The sequence below is a fragment of the Salvelinus sp. IW2-2015 genome, linkage group LG4p, assembly GCF_002910315.2.
Source record: "Salvelinus sp. IW2-2015 linkage group LG4p, ASM291031v2, whole genome shotgun sequence".
Taxonomy (NCBI): domain Eukaryota; kingdom Metazoa; phylum Chordata; class Actinopteri; order Salmoniformes; family Salmonidae; genus Salvelinus; species Salvelinus sp. IW2-2015.
The window spans coordinates 13,201,245-13,223,351 of record NC_036841.1 but is presented as its reverse complement, the minus strand read 5'-3'; the positions used below and the strand labels follow the sequence as shown (position 1 = coordinate 13,223,351).

Below are 22,107 nucleotides of genomic sequence, written 5' to 3'. Positions count from 1 at the left end.
TGACTTGCTGTCAGGTTTGCAATGGCAGCAGTAGACACTGAGCTTGACCGATAGTGCCCCTCCTGTTTCGAAAATCACTGTTTTCTCACTAAACATCATAACCTAGATCGCTACTAAGGAGTCGGATCAGCAGGAACGCTCAGTGTTAAATCACTCTCTGACATGTTTCAGTTTATACAGTGACACACTCCTGTCCAAACAATACGTCTGCCCAGCCAAGCATTATTGCCTTTGCTAGGCAGTGTTAGACTTACACCACTGGCTTACACAACCCAGGCTAGCTTCGCAATGAACTAGGTGGTTTCCCTGTGCTGGAGAAGTCTCAAAGATACAATTGTTTTTGACACAATACATCATCACATACTGTCATGACTATGAAAGGTTGCTGCCAAATGGATATACATTTGGTATCTATTAGTTCATAAATGTATCATCGTCCAAGTCATTCAGATTGCCATGTAAGGACCGTAAGTCCAGGAGCCCAAGTTAAAGGTCTGCCATCTCTAAATAAGGGCTTCACTTTGAAATATTAAAGCAACATTTGTCCACACACACACACAAACATCTGAAAACACTCACATTCACCATTCCACACATCCAACTGCTGCCACTTTATTTCTCCAAGGTAACAAACATTGCCCGATAAAGGAGTTTGGTCGATTCATAAAAATATTTGCTGCAGTGCGTAAACTAGGATGAAACATTTGAAAAGAGTTTAAGCACACGTCTAATATCTGGGCAATGTCTTCAAGATTTCACAGATGTTCTCAGGCTTGAACCACCGTACCTTTTGTTATCATTGGAGTTTTACTTTTTTTTAAATGAACACCCACATTCTAACCAAACAACCCACTGGGTAAAAACTGGTTGAATCAATGTTGTTTCCACATCATTTAAATCAAAACATTTATTGTGATGACGCCGGATTAACGTGGAAAACTGATTGGATTTGCAAAAAGTAATCAACGTAAGGGAATTTCGTATTATTTTTCACCTAACTTTTAACCTAAATCCAATGACAGGGTGAAATGTTTGGTTGATTTCACGTTGAAGTCACATTAGTTGACAACTCAACCAAATTCAAATCAAAACTAGATGTTGAACTGACGTCTGTGCCCAGTGGGAAACTTCAAGAGTTTGTGCTATCAGCCACTTGCTTTACAAAATATATAGTAACCTCTATAGTACCACCTCTATAGTAAACACTAACAAATTACACTAGAGGATAAGGTTCACAAAACTGTTTATCCTCTTTTCATATATAAACAGTGTGGCACAAAATGTACCATCCTCCCAAATCTGAAATTCACCCGTTTACAAAAGGGCATGTTGACAAAATCCTCACATACACCCAGGTTACTGTGTACAGACATATCTTACACAACTGGGAAAAAGCAGTGTGGGAGAGTTCGAACTGACTCAGGGATAAATCTAACTGACTACAACGTGTGTTGCAAAACCCACACGTGTTTTTAGAAGCATTTAGGGAACAAAATTGTGATCTTTTTCTCTCTTGTCAGAGTGCCTGCAGCAATGGGACAAATCCACACATGTAGTAAGAAGAGTCAGAGCCACAAAAACAGAAAGAAAAGCTGAGCTTTCCCCACTCCTCCCGCTCCAACCCCACCGTCACCAGAGAGACGTAAACTCTAAGAGACCTGTGGGAAATGGAGCTAGCATGAGAGAACCACAAAGGTGGCCATTCAGAACAGAGCTGCCCTGTGAGCCCCCGCTCTCGTAATCGCCTCACACACACACACTTTCATGCAAGAATACACACACACACAAACACCTTAGCCTATCCCTAGCTGCATCCCTTAGCGAAAACTACGTGGGAACGGGAAAGTCAACTCCTGTAAATTCAGGAAATGTTTTCAAGTAGAGCACAGGTCATGGATTGAAAGTTGACCATAATGTGAGGKTWTTTCAAATCATGAATTTGTTACCCAAGATGAATGGTTCACACACCATTCCCAGCCCCGTTGAACGGATCTGAGGGTTCTGGTTATGCCTAATCTGCATCTTACAGTAAATACCCTCCTCTGAAGCAGAGGTTAGCCACTGAACCCTATCTATCCCCGTTGGCTATACACACCATTAAATAATAGAACGCTACACTGAGTGTACAAAACATTAGGAACACCTGCTCTTTCCTTGACATAGACTGACCAGGTGAATCCAGGTGAAAGCTATGATCCACTTTAATCAGTGTAGACGAAGGGGAGGAGACAGGTTAAAGAAGGATTTTAAAGCCTTGACACAATTGAGACATGGGTTGTGTATGTGGGCCATTCAGAGGGGGAGTGTGCAAGACAAAAGATTTAAGTGCCTTTGAACAGGGTATGAGGAGGTGCCGGGCACACCGGTTTGTGTCAAGAACTGCAACGCTGCTGGGTTTTCCATGCTCAACAGTTTCCCGTGTGTATCAAGAACGGTTCACCACCCAAAGGACATCCAGCCAACTTGATACAACTGTGGGAAGCATTGGAGTCATCATGGACCAGTATCCCTCTGGAACACTTGACACCTTGTAGAGTCCATGGCCCGACGAATTGAGGCTGTCCTGAGTGCAAAAAGGGTTGCAACTCAATATTAAGAAGATGTTCTTAATGCATTGTACACTACTGTACATGTACATATGATGTGAGGAAACTCTCAAAAGCTAAATATTTGTGGTTTTCAAAGTGTAAAATAGGTACACTATACTATGAACGTGTGAATGAACTTCAGTTGTGTTTCAAAATAAGTCAATATAATTCACTCGCTGTAAGTTTGCTGCCATTTCCGGCGGTCCTTGCACACACTGGCTAAAGTGGCTGTATAAAACAATTGGAGAGTGACATGAGAGTGACTAACACAACATGGAAAAGTTAACTCAAAAATGCATTATTTGGTTGATCTCAATTCACTACAACTTAATTTATCCCCAGTGGTAATTGTTTACAACAATGTGTACCCCCTTCTTGCCATGACATTCTCAGAACTGCAAATGTTTGCAAAAAAGGTTTGCGTCACCCAGGAAGCTTCACTCACTTATCTATTCAAGTGGAGCATCGTAGAGTCCGGTGAGGGAAAAAAAAATCTATTTTCTCTCTGTTTCAACAGGCCCGTTTTCCAGATCCTTCAGATGATATTGATAAATGACCATGTCAACCAGATAACTGAGAATACTGACAAGATTTTCTTTGGAAATTATATTCCTTAAGTATTTGTGCTCTCTCTACTTGGTTACAGTGAAAACACTCATTGTAACAATCTTAGTCTTGGGAATTTTCAGCAATATGGATTTGCAATGAAAGATTCAACACTCCATTTTTTCAGGCCTGAGAACATTACGAAAAGCATACTTACTTAAAACCTCTTAAGGATCCGTCACTTTTTTTCAATTTTCACCTGAAATGACATACCCAAATCTAACTGCCTGTAGCTCAGGCCCTGAAGCAAGGATATGAATATTCTTGATACCATTTGAAAGGAAACACTTTGACATTTGTGGAAATGTGAAAGGAATGTAGGAGAATATAACACATTAGATCTGGTAAAAGATAATACAAAGAAAAAAACAACTGTTTTTTTTGTACCATCATCTTTGAAATGCAAGAGAATGGGCATAATTAATTATTCTAGCCCAGGTGCAATTTAGACTTTGGCCTCTAGATGGCAGCACCGTATGTGCAAAGTTTTAGAGTGATCCAGTGAACTCTTGCATATCCAAAATGTTGTATCAAGACTGCCCAAATGTGRCTAATTGGTTTATTCATACATTTTCAAGTTCATAATTGTGCTCACTCCTCAAACAATAGCAGGGTATTATTTCACCGTAATTGCTACTGTAAATTGGACAGTGCAGTTAGATTAACAAGAATTTAAGCTTTCTACACATATCAGATATGTGTATGTACTGGGATTCTTTTTTTGTTTCTTATAACCTCATGCTAATCACCAGGACGTAAATGAGTCATTAGACCAATAAGAAAGAGAGTTTCAAACCTCTGTCAATAACACCTAGTTTTCAGTTTCCCCTCCCCACTCAGACCACTCCTAGACAGTCCTGGCAAAATTCTTGCTTGAGAAATTGCTCTTTGCTAAGAAGAGTCTTTTTTTTTTTTATACCACTTTAATTGAAACCAATCACAGTAAGGTACTTAATTGTTACCCAAAAATGATTTGATATTGAGAAGTTGGATTCAAACCACTGCTGGGACCCCCATCTGAGTCTGTCCAAAGACCGCATTAGCATACATTTTAAATAAAGATCTATGAATTTGTCAAACTTAAATAAACACTGATAACCAAATTTAACCCATAATATTTGACCACACCCCAAATATTTCCTCTCTCAAATGGTTGCCCTCATTCAAATAATGGACCTGTACATCAACAACACATACTCTACATTTGACATTCAGATGAAAGCTCTCACCTGAAGTGGTCTAAGGCATGATTTGTTTACGTGTTCACCACTAATTAGGGTCCCAGGGGAAACACGGGCCTAACTTTGGTTCCTACCCTGTTACATTATTTTCAAGGTGCAGAAAAAGGCCACACTTATTGACATCCGGCACACAAACTAACTTGGGAGGTGCCTCTGGTATTTGGTTGGGAATACAGGAATAACACAAAAGGACAACTCAGAAAGAGATAGACGACTCTAACCTCCAGCCATGACTACAGTGTGTTGACTGATTGTCTAAAACAGCATTCCGCTGCGAAGCCTGTATATCCTCTTGGTCTATAAAACCAAGACATTGCAAATAGCTGAGCCAGAGACGGAAGACCAAGCGAGATATCCCACTCCCTCATTTTTTTCTGTCTCCATGGAAGTCAATGAACTAAGTAGACCAGACCCAGCTGCTATCGCGTTGGTGTCTATGGGAGAGCCACCCTTTAAGACAGGAACTGACTTTTTTTTTGCAGGGATACAGCCTGAGTGAACAATCTTCATTTATCCACCATCTTTGGCTGAGCTATGGCGATGACCGAGGCCACTTCCTCTTTTGTGAGCCTGTGGTGCGTGTCCGTGAGGGGAAGTGAGCAGAGCTGGAAGAGGAAGTGAAACTAAGGCGATGGGCTCTGTGAGCGCCAGGCTGGCACCAACTGGACAGGGCTCAGAGGATCATCAACCACCACCATACTGACCAATCATGTGATGGGAAGTGGCAGCACAGGAAGTACCAAACATACATATATGGCTAAAAGTCAGAGCCCAGGTGTTGCTTTAGTACCAGTTGTGCTTTACCCAGATGTGAATTCCATTGGTGGAGTGTATGTACTGTTATAAAGGGGAACTGTGCGACTCTAGAGCACGTACAAAAGTGTTCGGTTGTGAGTCATTTCAACATTATATATTCTTTCAACATGCTTTACTAAAATAGTTCCCTTTTAGATATTTAAATAATTTCAGAATGTGCCATAAACAGATCAAGAGTTAATAGAAATACTATCCATATGCAAAATATCCCCATAAATCAAAAACATACTCTWGTGGACATGTAAAGTTCACTGAACCATGACCGGCCGTAAGCAAATTATCATATATCAATTATATACACAACAGTAAATGTATGCTTTGCATTGGTGAATGTGTAAATGCTGACCCCTAGAGSCAGTTGATTTTCTCTTTTAGGCCTAAGGCACAGCAGAATCAGTAGCAGTGCAGATCAGACTAAACAAGCCTTTACTGACCTCTAGTGGCGAACATCCTTACTGCTATTTTATGTGCAAAGAATAAAATAAATAAAAATTACAGTGAAATGCCTTTCTTGCAAGCTCCGAACTCAACAATATAGTAATCAATATCAATGTAGCACTCAAAATAACATATGGTAGAACAAAAACACACAAGTTGGGTTACAACTGGGTGAGCTGCCTTAGATAAATGTTTTGTGGAAATCGTTGTTCTGATGAAACATACATAAACACAGTCATGCTGAGAACAGTGGAAAATAGTCTTGTGTAAAAATATAACTTCCATGGCTTGGAAATGTGCAAACGTTTCAGCTCACTTTCTGAGCACGTCAATATGTGCCAAGTAACGTTACTAACTATTGTGACAAGGAGACTTTTTCCGCAATGAAACACCACAAGTAAAGTAGACGTAACAGAACATATATTTTCCCGGCAACAAAAAAACAGCAGCATCCACAAGGTTACACCAGGCCTTTCGGGGTGAGCCACTGGAAAACTATCTGTATTAATTCATGTTTAGACCTTTTCCCCTCACCCTTCCTAGTGCTGAGAGGCATGGACACATTAACCTCCCCTCCCTCCAAAATATATTCCTTTCTATCCAGGACCATATGTTTGACCCGTGGTCCCCGTGAATGTAGCCATCTGCTCCGTCCACCAGATGATCCGCGGCTGTGTGAGAATGCGCCTGTCTTTGTACAAACTCACTGGGCTCGACGTGGGAGAATCCCCCGTCCAACAATGGAGAACAGTCAACATTTTTAACCCATTCCCGGCCACGCCTTCCTCAATGGAAGCCACCCCATCCCATTGTCACACTGACAAGGGAATGATGAACTATCCGTTTCTCATTGCTAACGGTGCTGTGGGTTGAGTTTTTTTTTTATTGTGCTCTGATTCTTTTTTGTCGTTGCGATGACACATGAATCTCACTGATCCACATATTAAAAAGGGGGAAAACTTATTGGATAGCATTCGACATGGTAATTTAAATAATTGGCTCGTCATTGAGAAAAGGGAGATGGAAGCCTAACTGCTCCTAGAGTAACTCAAGTATAGAGATTGAGCTACTATTAGCTTTTTGTCATCTTTAAAATACCAGCCACGCAAACGACACAGCAGTGGTTTGGCCAGGCGTCAGCTGTCATCTGAAGGCATTCAGTTTTATTGCTATGCAGGGAGTGAGCAGAGGGGTGTAAAGATTAGGGATGAAACAAAAGCCATCTTATCTCCATGTGAAATCTGATCCGCTTGGCTACCCCCCACCCTATGCACACACTGAACTCCCAACACACACTGTGAATAACAAAGGACTAACTATAGAAGAGAGTAGTCCCGTTACAGTAGCCTACAGATTAATATGTGGGTAGCGATTCTTTTGAGGTGCTTTACATTGAAACAAAAGTTCCAAAGAAATCAGTGTAGCTGTGTTATAACTAGGTTAGCGCAGCAGGACGCTGTAGGCAAACAAACCAAAAGTTTCTCAATGTGCCACTACACAAGCTATACACAAGRTATTTGGAGCGACTCATCAGAATTTGAAGAGGCTGATGTTCATTTGGGAATATGGTCGATATTATGCAAAAACACTGATGGCTCCATGACAAATTCAGTCTTTGTAAATGTAGTGCTGCATTTCACAGATGCAACCATTGTGGGAAGATTCCCCCAACCACCTTGAAGACAGAGGAAATACAATTAATGTAAGATTAAACAATGTTTAAAAAAAGTTTATTTCCAGTACAACAAAATATATTAAACTTAAATACAAACTCAAAAAGTTCTATAAATACATTAAAATAAATTAAACTTAATTTACTAAAGATTCTCCATTAACACTAAACAAGCTTGAAACATGTTGGTCAAAAAGGTACTTAAATACAATGGAATGCAAAAAAAGCATCCACCCTCAGAACCAACTACCAAAACATCTCAGATACAAACCATCTACCATTAGATCTCCCCAAGAACTTCTAGAAAGACACTACAATTCAATCTACTGAACAAGGTGCTGTTTAGGTCCAACTCAATAGAATCAGAGTTCAACGGCAACCCAGTTTAATCATTTCACTTTGCCATGTACATGTATTTTTCGGCTAATCAGGGATTACATGCAGAGTCTACCACACAAGGGATACACACTGTACTCTTGGTGCATCTTCAGAACGTCTACATACAACTTCAAACATTTGCAGAGATTACAGAAACAAGTGAGAAAACAATTATTAATTCTCACAATCCACCTTGCTAAGTAAAGTTAGGAAACCAATTTAAGCTTTGATCTAAAATAGAAAAAAATAATCCAAGGTCCCCCTGCAACTAACAATGAAAATTGCAGTTTCCAACAAAAAAAAACTAAAAGTTTACAGGCACTGAAGTGGGTTTTTGGAAAAGGTCAATTTCTTAAGCCCAGTCAGAAGAACAGTGTACAATAAAGAAGAAAAAAAATCACAATAGTCAACCAACATTCATAGGGGGAAATCTAACTTGGCAGAGATGCATTGTGTCCTTGTCTTTGGCTTTTTTAACATTCTAAGATTCATGAATTGCTTCTCAAACTGTCATTTACATGACTAGTTCACTTCTTACAACTGCAGGTGGCAGGCATGGAGGACTTCCAGTGGCAATAACACTGACTACACCATTTTTCTCTCTCCCAAATAGTCAGTGTAATGCAACTCTGGCACCTTGCCTTGCTGTCAACTTGTGCCTCAAAAGTGTACAGCTTAATTTCGCTTGAGCTTAACTGAAGCACATTTATGTGTCAAGCATCTGCCCGTACAATACATTAGGTACACAATAGTATGCAGTCATGGTTCTTTAAAAAAAAAATACACAAGGATTTCAATGGACAAGACGTCACAGTGGTTGGGGAAGGTTTGAGGGGACCATCCTACCTAGAGGAAGAAGCTAGTGCTGCTGCAGCACTCGTCAGGCACTGAGAGCTGGCTGAAGATAGGCAGCCGCCGACCAGACCCATCTGGACCAGAGGAGTCAGACCCACTGAGGCTGCTGGCTGAGCTGCCACACCCACCCTCGTGGTCAGACAGGGAGGTATAGGAGAGGCTCCTGGCCCTGAGAGCAGGCCCACAGGGGGGACTCTGGCTCTGCTGCAGGCCGCAGCCCTCTGATAAGGTACAGGGGTTGTGGGAGGGGGAAGGCACAGGGGACAGTCCACAGAGGGAACAGCCTGAGTCAGGAGAGGGAAGAAACTGAGACTGGAGTTCATGGGCCGGCTCAAAGACACAGTCCACCTCGGAGAAGGCGCGGGAGAGCAGGTCGGTGATGTCAGCTGAGGTGGGAGGGGAGACTGAAGGCACGAGGAGGAAGGGGTGGGGGAGGGAGTGCTCCAGGGGCTGTGGAGGGGCGGAGGGGAAGCCTCCGAAGCTGAAGCTCTGCCTAAGTAGAGGGGGTCGTCTGGTTCGGGGGGTTTGGGGACCAGGCCCAGGCCTGGTAGGACCAGGGCCCAGGTCATCCTCGTTGTTATGAACAAAGTGGCAGCGGATGCCGTAAGGACAGAAGCCGATGGTGTGGAAGGTGCGACAAGGCTCCGTCTTGTACTTGGGGTGTCTGTTGAGGTCACGTATCTCATCAAAGCCGTGGGCAAACTGGCACTTCCCCCCGTACTTACAGATGCCACTCTCGGCAAAGGTGCGGCAGAGTTCAGTCTTATAGCGTGAGGAGGTGGGAGACCCAGAGACAGGGCCACCAGTAGGGGAGGCTGGGGGCTGTTTAGGCTCTGTAGAGGCCCAGCCCAGGGTGCACGTGCTGGGCTCCACCATGCTGACCGAGCGCTCAGCCCAGAATGACATCTTCAATCTTGATGGGAGTGAGGCCTCTGTGTTCTGCCCCCAGTGGCTGGAGGTCATGGTTGCACTTTCTGTGGAGTGAGTAGAGAGGGCAGAGCTAGATGCAGAGAGGGAACATGGGGTCCAGGGCTTATTGTAACCAACAGGTCTCACTGGGAATGCTGACTGCTTGGATGTGTCCCGGAGGTCCAGGCTCAGAAGCTGCTGGATAGACAGTAAGAAAAAGGGAGGGGAGGGGAGGGGAGGGGGAGGAAACTGTTATACATTCATCTACATTTTCAAAACAAAAAGATAACATGGTCTGTTGTCTAAAGAAAAGTAGCCAAGCCATGAACAGTATGTCATGTTAACTTCATCTGGAGGACCCACTTCTACATAAAAACAATGCCAGGAAATAGCAAAACCAAGGGAAACTTAGCACGTCAATAAACTGAGATAGTTCTATTCTTTCCAAAGGCCTAACATGAGTATGTTAAACTTTGCAAGAATGATACTTTCAAATGCCCAAAGAAACAGCATAGTTCAACTCAGTCAACCATCTAGTTAAAGTAAGATTTACTTTGCAAATGGCCAATTTTGAATGTGCAAGAAAGGCTACTGTGGGTGACTTTAGCTAATGCAACTTCTCAGTTTTGCTATTACCGCTAGCTAGTTGCTTGGATTCAGTTAGTAACAGAACGTCGTTACTATAGCTAGCTAATACTCTTTTGAGGCGCGCACAAAAACTAATTGAAATGCACGTTGGTTAATCTACACATGGATAAAATCAGCACTCCACATTTAGCTTGTGCATTGAAAGCTTCAATTGTATTTTGGAAACGAATGTTTAGTTTAAGAGCAATCGATCTAGCATTAGCACGTTAACCACCAATAGTTTGAGTCATTTCTAGTGAAACAAGTTCTTAACGCACGTCAATTAATGACGAGATGCATTTGCTCAGCGTCACTAGCAGTTGCACGACTTTATGCATTGATTTGTAAGTTAGACGCAAATTGTATGCCATATTTTCTAATAAACATAGCTAGCTAACAACATGATATCACGAACCAAAAGATACCACACCACTAGCTGAGGTCTGAACTTGCACATTGAAAACAAATGGCTCCATATTGCAGTTCCAAAATGCAGCATTGCAAATTCACTCACTACCGGTATTCATTCGAAATCGACTGGTTGGCAAGTTTAACTAATTAGGTATATAGCAAAACTATGCATATAGAATGCAGGATTTTGCGAATTTAAAAGGCATCCGTTGATTTGTGCAACATAGACTTGCTAACTACGTAGCTATTTTTAATGGTATAAAATCATCAAATTACCTTGCACATAACCTCTTCCAAATCAAGAAATTTATTAAGCGCGTATGGCATTTTCTTGAGATGGGGTTCCATCTTGGACACACGGGAAAGTAAGTTAGCTCCAGTTGTCAAACTTTTCAAAGTTTTCTGTACGAACTGCAAATCGTGTGTTGGTCCACGTGTGGTTTTAACGCTACACTGTATACGATAGCCACACCCCCGCACCAACTCTCGTCGCTCTGTATGGCCCACCGTGCAGCCTAGTAGTTGGATGCATGCCAGTCAGGCAAAACAGCACATCACAACAACAAATAACATTTTGATGAACATCGATTGATGGACAATATTGGACAACATAACATTTCTCTCATACAAGCCAAATCACAACTTGTTTTCATACATTTTAATTTTGAGTGAATACGTTTTTCAAAAGAGCCAAATATATGTTGTAGTTTGATGAAGACAGAAGCCACAAGCACCTAATTATTCATGGTCATATTGGACAAGAGGATGAAGGTAGTGCACTTTTCTCCTCACATAAATATTAATAAGCAGATGATAGGATGCAATAGCAATGTAGCAATTCAAACCAATGTCAGTGCATTGCAATGAGTAACAGTACCTCATGTAAAATATCAGCATTCTGCATACCATCCAAGAACACATGTAATGAATCCAACACCAAGTTGTGTCCATAACATGCTCATTCAAATGCATGGCCACATTGGCCAGCATGGCAATGCTTTTTAAACCCATGCTATGATAGCCCACGCTATGATCACAAACCTTCTCACTTGTGGAGTCTGTAGCCCACATTATTAACTTATGGAAATCTCATACTACACATGACTATATAGTTTCATCCTCAAGGCTCACCAAATTAAAACATCAAACCCGTTCTGAGTGTGTGTCCATATGGAGGAGGATCTTGAAGTACCTTGATGACATGATCACGGGGGAGTTCTGTCCTGGTCAGATAAAAGAGTGTTGGCTAGACCAGGCATAGCCCACCAGTAGCATCAGCCACTGGAGCTCAAACATACAGAGACGACAGACCTCCTGGAGAAAGGCCTTTGATTTCAGAGGTGGAAGGTGTTGAGTGTTTTCACCCCCAGGCCAGAGATACAGACATTAAAGCCAATGATGCCCGGAGGTGACGGCAGGCAGGCAGGGGTGACGTAGTCACACGTTGAGTGCAGCCAGCATTGGGGACTTTCGTTTAGAGGTAGCACGGTCAGGGACGGCAGACTAAAAACCTACCAGACGCAGCGTGAGTGGAGATGGTCCAGGGGATGTTTGGCAGACATATAGTATGTGATCCTGGATGTTCAACACTAAGAAACTGTTGCAGCATCCTATCAATTACAGTCTTATCCCATTGTCCCAATCTCTCTTAGTATGTAGTCAGTGACAACTTGTTGGTTCACATTATGGTCCCTTTTTGCTATATTGAGCATCGCACCTTGTTTTAGGGAAAGGAGAAAAGACTGAGAAGGAGGAATGGGGGTAGACAGAGGGTTAAGTTAGGCCAAAGGGGATTTTGGAGACACAAGGGCACTTGTGAACAAGCTGACTTAGGTCTTATGTCCATGCACTTAAGGTCTTTCAGTAACATAACTTGAGCTCAGGACAATGCCGAAAGAAAAGCTTTGTTTTGGTTATGCCTCAAAGCTCAATGGTTTATGCCCTCTCGAAACAGCAGCACATTTTAATCAAAGGTCCTCTTTGTGAAAGGAAGGAAACTATAGTAGAGTTCAAAACAGTATCAATTGTAAAAAAAACAACTTGAAAGACAACAAAAAATTCATGTCACAACAATTAAGAAATMTAATTAAATTACTATAATTTAATGTAATGCTTTCAAGTATAATGTGTTATTAAAGATTTTTTGTACGTTATCAATGTCTACTGTGATGTGCCCTGGTAAGACGAAGAAGAACGACTGTTTTCAAATTCTGGAGCCAGATGAAAAGAATAGAAAACGGAAGAAAATTGGGATTCTGCAATATTTTAACAGTTCAAAAATGAAGTTGTTCTATAATCACAGTGAAATAACCCATAACTTTGGTTTCCATTAAAAGAGGACCGAAAAACACAGGGCTTACGGGAACAGCCCTGACCACTGTGCTAGCTGTAGAATAGATTATGTGGACCATGACAAATGCAAACACCTCACAGACAAGACCTCCAAATCGTTTGGTCTAAAGACCATTAGAGTGTGGTAAACATCAATCTGTGAGTTTAAGCGGAGCATTAAGGGCTTCTATGTTTGATGCAATGTTGTCCAAAAGCAGGGGGAGTGGGTGAGTTGTGTGTGGCTAGGAAGAGAAGGCAGGGAGAAGAGGTGGAGGTGCATCCTTGCCTCTTTTAGCTCAGCTTGGTTAGTAGGGCTTTAGTGCATAATGAGTAAGATGTTTTTGGGCTAACAATGCCTTCCTCCCCCATTGAAGATGTGAAGGGGAGTGGTTTGACTGGAAGGGACTGGGGGAGGGATATTGGGGGTGAGGGGTGATTGTTTAGGGAGGAGAGGGCTAAACAACAGTGTCAGGAGGCACTGAGGAGCCCTACCGCAAACTTATTCCCCACCACCTTCATCACTCATGTCAACATTGCACCACAGATCAACACGTGTGTGTGTGTGTTGTGTGTGTGTGCGTGTGGGATGTGAGATGCTAAAACTTTAGCTGTGGTTACTATTACACAATGTGCAGTCAGACAGCAACCGAAGAACCATGGGAAGGTAAAACCTCAACTGAAGGGCATTGAAAACAAGACTTGGGTAGCAAGGGAAATTACTTAAAGGGGTTAAATGCCACAGGTGGTTTGAATAAATTGCCTCAGTGAGTATGGGAATTTTGGCATAATGCTATTCACACTGTTGAGGGAGGTCCAATAATGGGACATCATTAGGGACTATGACAGAAAATCCCTCCCCCAGCATCAGGACTAAAAACAAAGACTGACTTGACAGGATCACAATTTGTCGGTGTTACATGAAAAGACTGCTTCACACATTTCTCAGTTAGACATTGTCATGCTAATATAATTTGTGCAATAGCAAAGCATGGGGAATGTTACACCAAACCCAATATTTTTATTTTATTAAAGTATAGACTCATATTTCAAGTGTAATACCTACCATTATACAGTACATTATTAATCTACTGTAAAAATACTTTCCACAGTTGTGATGCAAAATGGCCAGGTTTATTTGTCTTTATAAACCGGGTAGTTTGGGTCATGGATGCTGATTGGCTGAAAGCCGTGGTATATCAGACATTATAAACTGGGGGGTTCGAGCCCTGAATGCTGATTGGCTGAAAGCTGTGGTATTCCACAGGTATGATAAAACCTATTTTTACTGCTCTAATTACATTGGTAACCAGTTTATAATAGCAATAAGGTACCTCGGGGGTTTGTGGTGTATGGCCAATATACCATGGCTAAGGGCTGTATCCAGGCAGTCTGCGATGCGTCGTGCCTGAGAACAGCCCTTAGCCGTGGAATATTGGCTAAAGACCACACCCCTTCAGGCCTTATTGCTTYAGTATATTTCTGGAAATATTGAGTATTCTGTTCCAATTAGGTTGGACATGACAGTCCTTCAGTCAGTTCTATACTCTGGCAGCTCTATCTAGTGCGTCCCATGGCCCTTTGGTGTGTTACCTTCATATTGGTCTGTGAGGCCTATCTCAAGTCGTAGTCCTACTTCATTGCTAATGAGACAAACAACAACAGTCAAGGCCTGGAATCAGAGGCTTACCACCTATAGCCTACTCTTTCAGGCTAGCTCCCATGATCTTCCGCTCTGGGCTATTTGCATACAGCCTGCCCTGCCCTGTGACAGCGGGTTGTGCCGTTTGTTTGTCCTCTCCAAAGTAAATCTGTTGTGATTTCATTTGCAGGTGACGAAGTGCACACCCCACTGCGTGTTATTACGTGTCACACACACTGGTGTCCACTGTTCGACATCATGCATCTGTGCCTGAACGCTGGAGAGCCAGGTTGTGCTCAGATAGCCAAAGCATTAGTTGAAATATTGTATCACAATTCTGTGAGTGAACAGTGGTATGTGTTCCTATGTCGGATTAGGTGAAAATGCTGTAAGTGGCTATGCCAGAGGTTTAATGATAACCAACAGTACTGTACTATTTTATGGATTCTAATGTTAGCGCTGTGTCTAAAGACCTCTATTTTTCTGTAAGAGAATAGGGTTAGATCTGTGGATAGAGATAACTGACAGAGAGATCCTGAGGGGATGCCAGGAGCAGGTGATACACCTCCACTTAAGACAAGCCAAAACAATCTCTCTTCCTGAGGGGAGAGGTATTCACTCTGTCAGGGCAGAATGACAGGTAAACCCTCCCCACCACAACCTCTCTTGCCAAGGTGTTGGTGTGTGCGTGTTTATATAAGTGTGTGTGTCTGTGTTTGTGAGCATGAGAGTGTGTGACACAGAACAGGCTGAGGGGATATGGGGGAGGGGGGGTAGTTTACTCAGCCACAGTCCTGGAGCAGAGAGGAGTCTGGTTACCCCGACACAAACAAACGGCTTGGCCGACAGATCAGGTCTCCAGAGAACCACAACCATATACAAGCTAATGAACGATTGGCAATACTCCAAGGTTTGTCCAGGGGTTATGGATGAGTTATCTAGAATCACTCAAGTTTGTTGTTAGAGGATGTGCCATCCAGTGCAGGCAGTGAGATAAAGCACATGGAGGAAGATTGATTTCTGGTGGTCCTTCTCACTGGAATTCTGTGGCCAGATGTAATTGCAAAACCACATGAGGCGTTTGGACCTTAAACTACTCAGCATGCTCTCTTCACAAAAGTGGAGTTTTTGAAAGCGCATTAGGGTATGGCAGGTCATGGTTTTGAAGGTTCCAAATGGCTTCTATTTGACAACCTGATCCAAGGGGTCAGCTTGGTTGTTAAAGGCCTAGTAGAGCAAAGGGACRAGAAAGGGCATGAAACACTTTCCCACAATGCATTGGAACAAACACACAATCTGCAGTATTGGCAGGAAAATGAATAAATGTCTAAGTATAATTTCAGAGCATTTAGAGCAGCGTTTTAGTCAAGTGACGTTTTTTAGATCACTGAAAATCATTTCGCCACAATACTGACCTCTTCAGTTCTGCGGACATTTTCGGTTACTCGTGTGAGGAGGCAGTATATCATTTTAGTCTTTAATATGTTGATATACACCATCTGCAACAACCTGGCCCCAAACCCCTTACTCATGGGAGAATGGAGTTAGAGAGGTAGAGTGAGAGTGGGAAAACCTTTTCTTTTTATCTTTGGATATGAGAGGGGAGGGTGCTTTTTTTTCATTTCTCAGAGGGCCTGTTTTCTATTTTTCGGAGCTGGCCCCACAGGAAGGCCCTTGTGTTCCACACGCGGTCCACTCTGTCCCGCTCCCTGCCGAGGGCCCTATCTTACATCACATCAGGCAGATACGCTTTCAAAGCCTGCCCCTGCTGGCCCCCTTTATGGCCATTCTTTAATGGCCATTCAAAAGCATGGAAATGTGGGTGCATAATGGGAGAAGGGAGATGGGAGGAAGGGGTGTAGGGAGGGAAAACAGAAAAAACACGGCATGCTGTACAAAACCCCATTGAATGGAATGCAGCTCGAGAGTTCTGCACAGCTATGCCGGTGAGGGATTTTCTGAAGGCCCGGGAGTTATTTGGACGCTGGTGAACATCTGCTCGCAGTGAACAAGAAAAAGGCAAGCCCCCTCACGCCACCCCCACCTCTCTTTCAGTCTCCTGTTCCTTTCACCACGGCCATCCAATCATAATAAACTTTAGGGCTTGCTCTAATTAGGGCTGGCCTGCCGCCTGAGGAGCGACTGACTGTGCATGCCTGAGCACAGTGATTGTGATTATCCTTCACGTGAACAAAGAGCCCACCTCCACCACCACCGCTCTGTAGAGGGGGCTCTTCTTTTAAAGGAAAGAATCCAACTACAGCAGCATGCTGAGGGCCATGCTCAATGAGGGAAATAAATTATATAGAATTGTAAAGAAATGGTATTGACCAAAAGTTGTTAATGACTCTGAATGTACAGGTAACTGTCAAAATAAAGGAAACACTTAAGTAAATGAGGTCTACAAAGTATATTGAAAGCAGGTACTTCCACACAGGTGTGGTTCCTGAGTTAATTAGGYAAAGGGGGTACCTAGTACCTAGTCAGTTGCACAACTGAAATGCATTCAACTGAAATGTGTCTTCCGCATTTAACCCAACCCCTCTGAATTAGAGAGGTGCAATTAACATCCCATCATGCTTAGAGTCATGCATAAAAATGCCACCAGGGCTAGAAGAAGAAATCTCAGTGACTTTGAAAGAGGTGTCTCAAAGTAGCATAGTGGAATTAAAGGGTGTGTGTGTGTGCGTGTGTGTGTGTCTCTAGTCCCGAGATTCTTTAACCCATTTATTGAACAGCATTTCTCACTTCATCATCCAACAAAACCTCAAATTATGTTATTTCTCGTGGTATAGAACGGTGTCGCACTTCCTCCAAATGACGGTCTCAGACATTTGTAGAATGTACAGTGCATTGCAAAAGTATTCCATCCCCTTGTGCGTATTTTCCTATTTTGTTGCATTACTAACGCTGGTAAGGTTATATTTTGCATTTTTTGTTGGATCTGCTATGCTAATGCAATACTTCACAGGAAATAGTCCAACATTTAGATTGGTTGTTTAATGTTGAAAATGGGAAATAATTACCTTTGTTTTAAATAATGTTAATAAAAATGGAAGATGTTGTCGCTGCAGAATGTTTTCACCTTTGCTATTTGAAGCCCTTAAATTAATGTATTCTTGGTGGCATCCATCCAACTTACCCTTCTAAGTGACAGTCATCTCTATCGATTGGTGTTTATAATTGAGACTGTCCACTTGCTGTGTGGGCAATGTTAAGTATTTCTTTACTTAGGGTGCATCTGTCACATGTATCTAGCAGGATATATTTACATCTGTGGGTCTGGGAGAGGGATGTTGCCCGTCAGAGTTACTTGTCACACCTACGTTATTTAGGCAAGTCGTGTTCACCTATGATGAACAGGAGGATGTCGGCTCTTCAACAGCGTTCAGGACAAAGTTGATGGAGAAGTACAGGATCAAGGGTTGGGTTACTAAAAAATATCCGATTAGCTTTGCCACATCCCACGGAGCATCATTATCGCACCATTATTCTAAAAACTGTCGAACGAAATACTGGCCATCAACAACAAACCCTGCCCAAGAGAGGGCCACCCATCATGCAAACTTCATAGCCAGCCAAGTTGAGGGCATTGGAATTTCAGTAGAGGTGTTCGAAACAAAGAGACCAGTAACCCAGATAGGGAGGTTGCACGCTCTTCACCAGCATTGTAGATTGGGTTGTATGCTGATCCATTTAGGATCCATTTGAAGACGTACACTCCAAGCCTGGCTTTAAGGAAGAGAATAAGAAATAAATATGCAAACATGTTTGGTTTGTTTGCCGAGAAAGGCATGTGGAATTCGTCATATACATCTGCGGCACGAAGGTAATGCTGTTGTAGATGAGACTGAAAAAATTGGGGCTTTTTGTATCATCTCAAGGAAAAAGGTGCTATGTCTAGGCATAACCCAGACCCTGTCTCATCACCCCGAGAACATTATCCCCACAGTGAATGCATGGCTGGTGGCAGCATTCACCTCTTGGGATTTTGTTTTTTTTCATGACAGGGATTGGCATACACTCGCTCAGATTTGAAGGTAATGATGGATGTGCGCTAAATACAGCAAAATTTCTTTGTGACCTGTCAGTCTCCAGAGATCTATGAGACTGGACTAGAAGGTTTGACCTTCCGCAGGACCAATGCACTCAGCATACACTGCCGTATAAATTTCAAGAACTCGAGTGCTGGTAGGGGTTTAACCTTATAAGGGTGTCTGGAGGATGCCTTGTCAGCCCAGCAGCCGATCCATCTTCATTGAGAAATTGTGGTATTTGGTAGCACTCCTGTTGCGTTGATGAGAGAGGAGGACCCTGTTGCGACAGCGTGGTATGTTTTTGGGGTTCCCAAGGTCGGTCAATGAGTTAATGATATCGACTGAACACTGATAATACATTAAATACGGACGTGAAGACGCCGAACGAACGTCCGTATGTATGCCGCCGGAAGGACAACCACCACACAACAACAAAGGTAATTAACAGGAGCTACCTAATATGGCTCCTCAAGGTCGACGATGACACCGACTGCCACCTGCCTACCTGATGTGAGCAAGCCTGAGTGAGGTACATGAGCCCCAACACCAATAGAAAAACGAATAACGGCTTAGACATACTATAAGCATGAATGCCTCCCAATCAACACACCTTGAACACATTTTGACCCTATTGAAACATACAAAGGTCTATGGGCTCAGGGCGTAGACAAGTACTCGTTCTTACTTGCTCTTTGGTCCCCTCCATTATTTCATATGGTGCGTGTTACTTCCGGTCTGCCCCGTCAGCCTCTTTATACTATCGCGTCGGGGTCTGCCGGCTCGGTCGATGCTTCCGCCACACTCAACAGAAGAGCGACCTTGGACTGGTGGGGCTCACTCAGCGTGCTCAATTCGCGACTCACGCGACACACCGACCTCCCCATAGTCTCTTCGCTCTCAACACACGACTTACAGTCCGAGCCGTCTCTTTGCGACTGGCGGGCCGGAGGCCCCGGGTCGCCCGGGGCCGAGGGCTTTCCTTTTGATCTCCTTTGGATCTTTTGGTGGTGCCTAATTATCTTAGGGCTTACGACTCAGGACTGCAAGCGGGCGCCCTCCTGCGACTGAGGGCGCGCGGCTCGCTTTCTGGTTACTTGAAGGGGCGTGGCGTCTCTCTAGGCGGCATTCCTGATTGAGGGCTTGGTCCTCAGGACCGGTCTCTTGTTACTTTTGAAGACAGGGCTTGCCTCTAGGCGGCTCACTGAACTGATAGTGATGCTGTGCTCGGTTTGCGTACTTTCCTTTGACTTTGCGTTGGCTGGGCTTGGTTAGGTCGGTCTCAGGACAAGCGGGCGGCTGGCGCGGTATGGGGCTCAGACCAGAGGCCGATGCCTCACGGCGGCGTCGAACAGATGCGGGATAGTCTATTCTGTTTAGAGGTGAGAACTGGTGAGGAGGATCGTCTTGGTCTTGTGTTTGCGGTTCGCGCTGGCTGCCTATGGCATTTGGACCCGACCAGGCTGCTTGGTTATGACAGCTTAATCAGGAGGCCTTGGCTGGCTTGCGACACGCGACAGTGCTACTCGCGAGACAGTGATTAGGGCTTGTGGTGGGCGCATCTGGTAGCTTTCCTGGCTGTCTGGCGCTTCGGCGGGGTCGCTTTTTGGGGCACCCTTGTGGGCGCTTTCCCGGGTCAGGCTGTGATGAACTGGACGCTCGGTTTAGGCGGCCCGGGTGGAGGCCCGCCAGCTACGTGCAGGCGCAGCAGTTGTGTGAACTGTTTTTCGTGTTGCTGTGTTGCGGGTTAAGACCACTGGGTGTGAGTCTAGTAGCATTTGAGCGTGGACAGCAGTTAGGACGCATTCTCTCTCGGCTTCGGGCTTCAAAAGTTTGCGGACCCTCCCACATTTTTCGCTGCGGTTGGCACTGTAGCGGATGCGCATGGCATGTATTGGCCCCGCACTGTCACTCCCTTGATGCGCCCCTTTTCTTCGTGTCAGTGATCACAGCACGTTGCTAGTTTGAGGGCCGCGGGGTCGCATCAGTGGGATTACTGGACCTGTAAACCTTAGCGGATGGCGGAGGGACCAGAGCGTTGTTCTGAAGTCAGGCACAGGATTTGTGACAGCGCGTGGCCTGGATGCCCGACGGTTTCGTGATTATGGGTTTTTGGTCTCGTCGATGGCGACACTTGGTTCGGTTGTTGTGGCTGTTCCTATTTATTAGGCGCACCGGGCTATGGGCGCGTAGCTGGCCAGACACCCGTGCGCTTAAGCCGCATACACGTGTGCTTGACGCAGTAACTGTTCTGCTTACTAATAGAGCGATGGAGAGTGTGGCTTCAGGTCTCACAACCTTGACTCTTGCCACACTCCGCCGTGTGCCCCTGCCCCAATTTTTTTTTGTGGGGGAGGTCTGCCTCTCGTACTCGTCGCGCTGCCGGTGCTGCCTCCTCTTATATTGGCTGTCCGTTTCCAGCTCTGCGTTGGGGAGACGATATTCCCTCAGTCCTCTGTTGTGCCCTTAGGGTCCTTTCCCGTCCAATAGATCTCGCCACCGGATGAGTCCTGAGTCCGGGAGACTCGCTGCTTTGCCCGATTTAGCTCCTTTGTCACGCTGCTCTGGTCCTTTTTGGTGGGTGATTTCTGTCACGCTTGTCATGGTTGGAAGAAGAGGAGGACCATAGCGCAGCGTGGTAAGTGTCCATATTGTTGTAATACGCAAAAATGAAACACTGAACAAAAACTAAAAGACAAACAAAGACTCCCTGTACGGTGAAAACAAAAACCAGAAGCAGTAAAATACAAAGGAAAGACAGCTACCTAATATGGCTCCCAATCAAGAGACAACGAGCTGACACTTGCCTCTGATTTGACGGAGACCATACTAGGCCAAACACATATGAAAAGCATGACAACCTAGACATACACATAGAATGCCCACACCCACATCCACACTCTGACCAACAACATAGAAAACATACAAAGCAATCTGTATGGTCATGTGCGCGTGACTTGTAAAGATTGCTGTACACCAGCGGAATCCCATTCCAACTTGAATGGAGCTGGAACAGTTTTGCATGGTTTAGAATGGGCAAAAATCCAGTGCGCTAGATGTGCCAAGCTTATAGATTGACATACCCCAAGAGACTTGCAGCTGTAATTGCTGCAAAAAAGTGGCTCTACAAAGTATTGACTTTGGGGGGGTGACTAGTAATGCATGCTTCAATGTTTTCAGTTTTTTTTTGTCTTATTTTCTTGTTGTCTCACAAAAAATTGTTTTGCATTCTCAAAGGTGGTAGGCATGTTGGGTGTCATATCGAATGATTACAAACCCCCCCTCCAAAAAAATCTATTTTAACTTCCAAGCTGTAAGGCACTAATAATAGGAAAATGCCAAGGGGGGTGAGTAATTTGCAGCTCTCACTGTATGCTTGTAAAACCTGTTCTGGAGGCCTTTTAAGCTGCCAGGCCCTATTATTACACTTTATGTTGGGTTTGTTTCCTATTTTGGCAGTTACCTGTATCTACTGCTGAAGGGAAATGGGGTCGTATTTTGAAATGAAATCGCCTTATATTCTTCTCTATATATTTCTCCGCGTTGGGTTTGAAGGTAAAAG

At 43.9% G+C, this 22,107-nt stretch overlaps 1 protein-coding gene and 1 pseudogene across 2 annotated transcripts; both read right to left on the bottom strand.

The window, feature by feature from the left end:
* Positions 1 to 7,402: 7,402 nt before the first annotated feature.
* On the bottom strand, positions 7,403 to 11,002 carry LOC111960544 (mRNA decay activator protein ZFP36L1). 2 transcript variants are annotated; one of them, XM_023982581.2, is made up of 2 exons: positions 10,818 to 11,002; positions 7,403 to 9,701 (listed from the first exon to the last, which is right to left on the bottom strand). In XM_023982581.2, exons 1-2 carry the CDS (start codon positions 10,887 to 10,889, stop codon positions 8,586 to 8,588), a joined length of 1,188 nt encoding a protein of 395 aa, XP_023838349.1. In that variant the 5' UTR covers positions 10,890 to 11,002; the 3' UTR covers positions 7,403 to 8,585. The 2 variants fall into 2 exon arrangements, with proteins under 2 accessions (XP_023838349.1, XP_023838350.1); XM_023982582.2 differs by having other exon boundaries at positions 7,403 to 9,698.
* Positions 11,003 to 19,300: 8,298 nt separating this feature from the next.
* The window catches only part of LOC139023467 (mRNA decay activator protein ZFP36-like), a 6,445-nt pseudogene continuing 3,638 nt past the window's right edge, over positions 19,301 to 22,107 (bottom strand).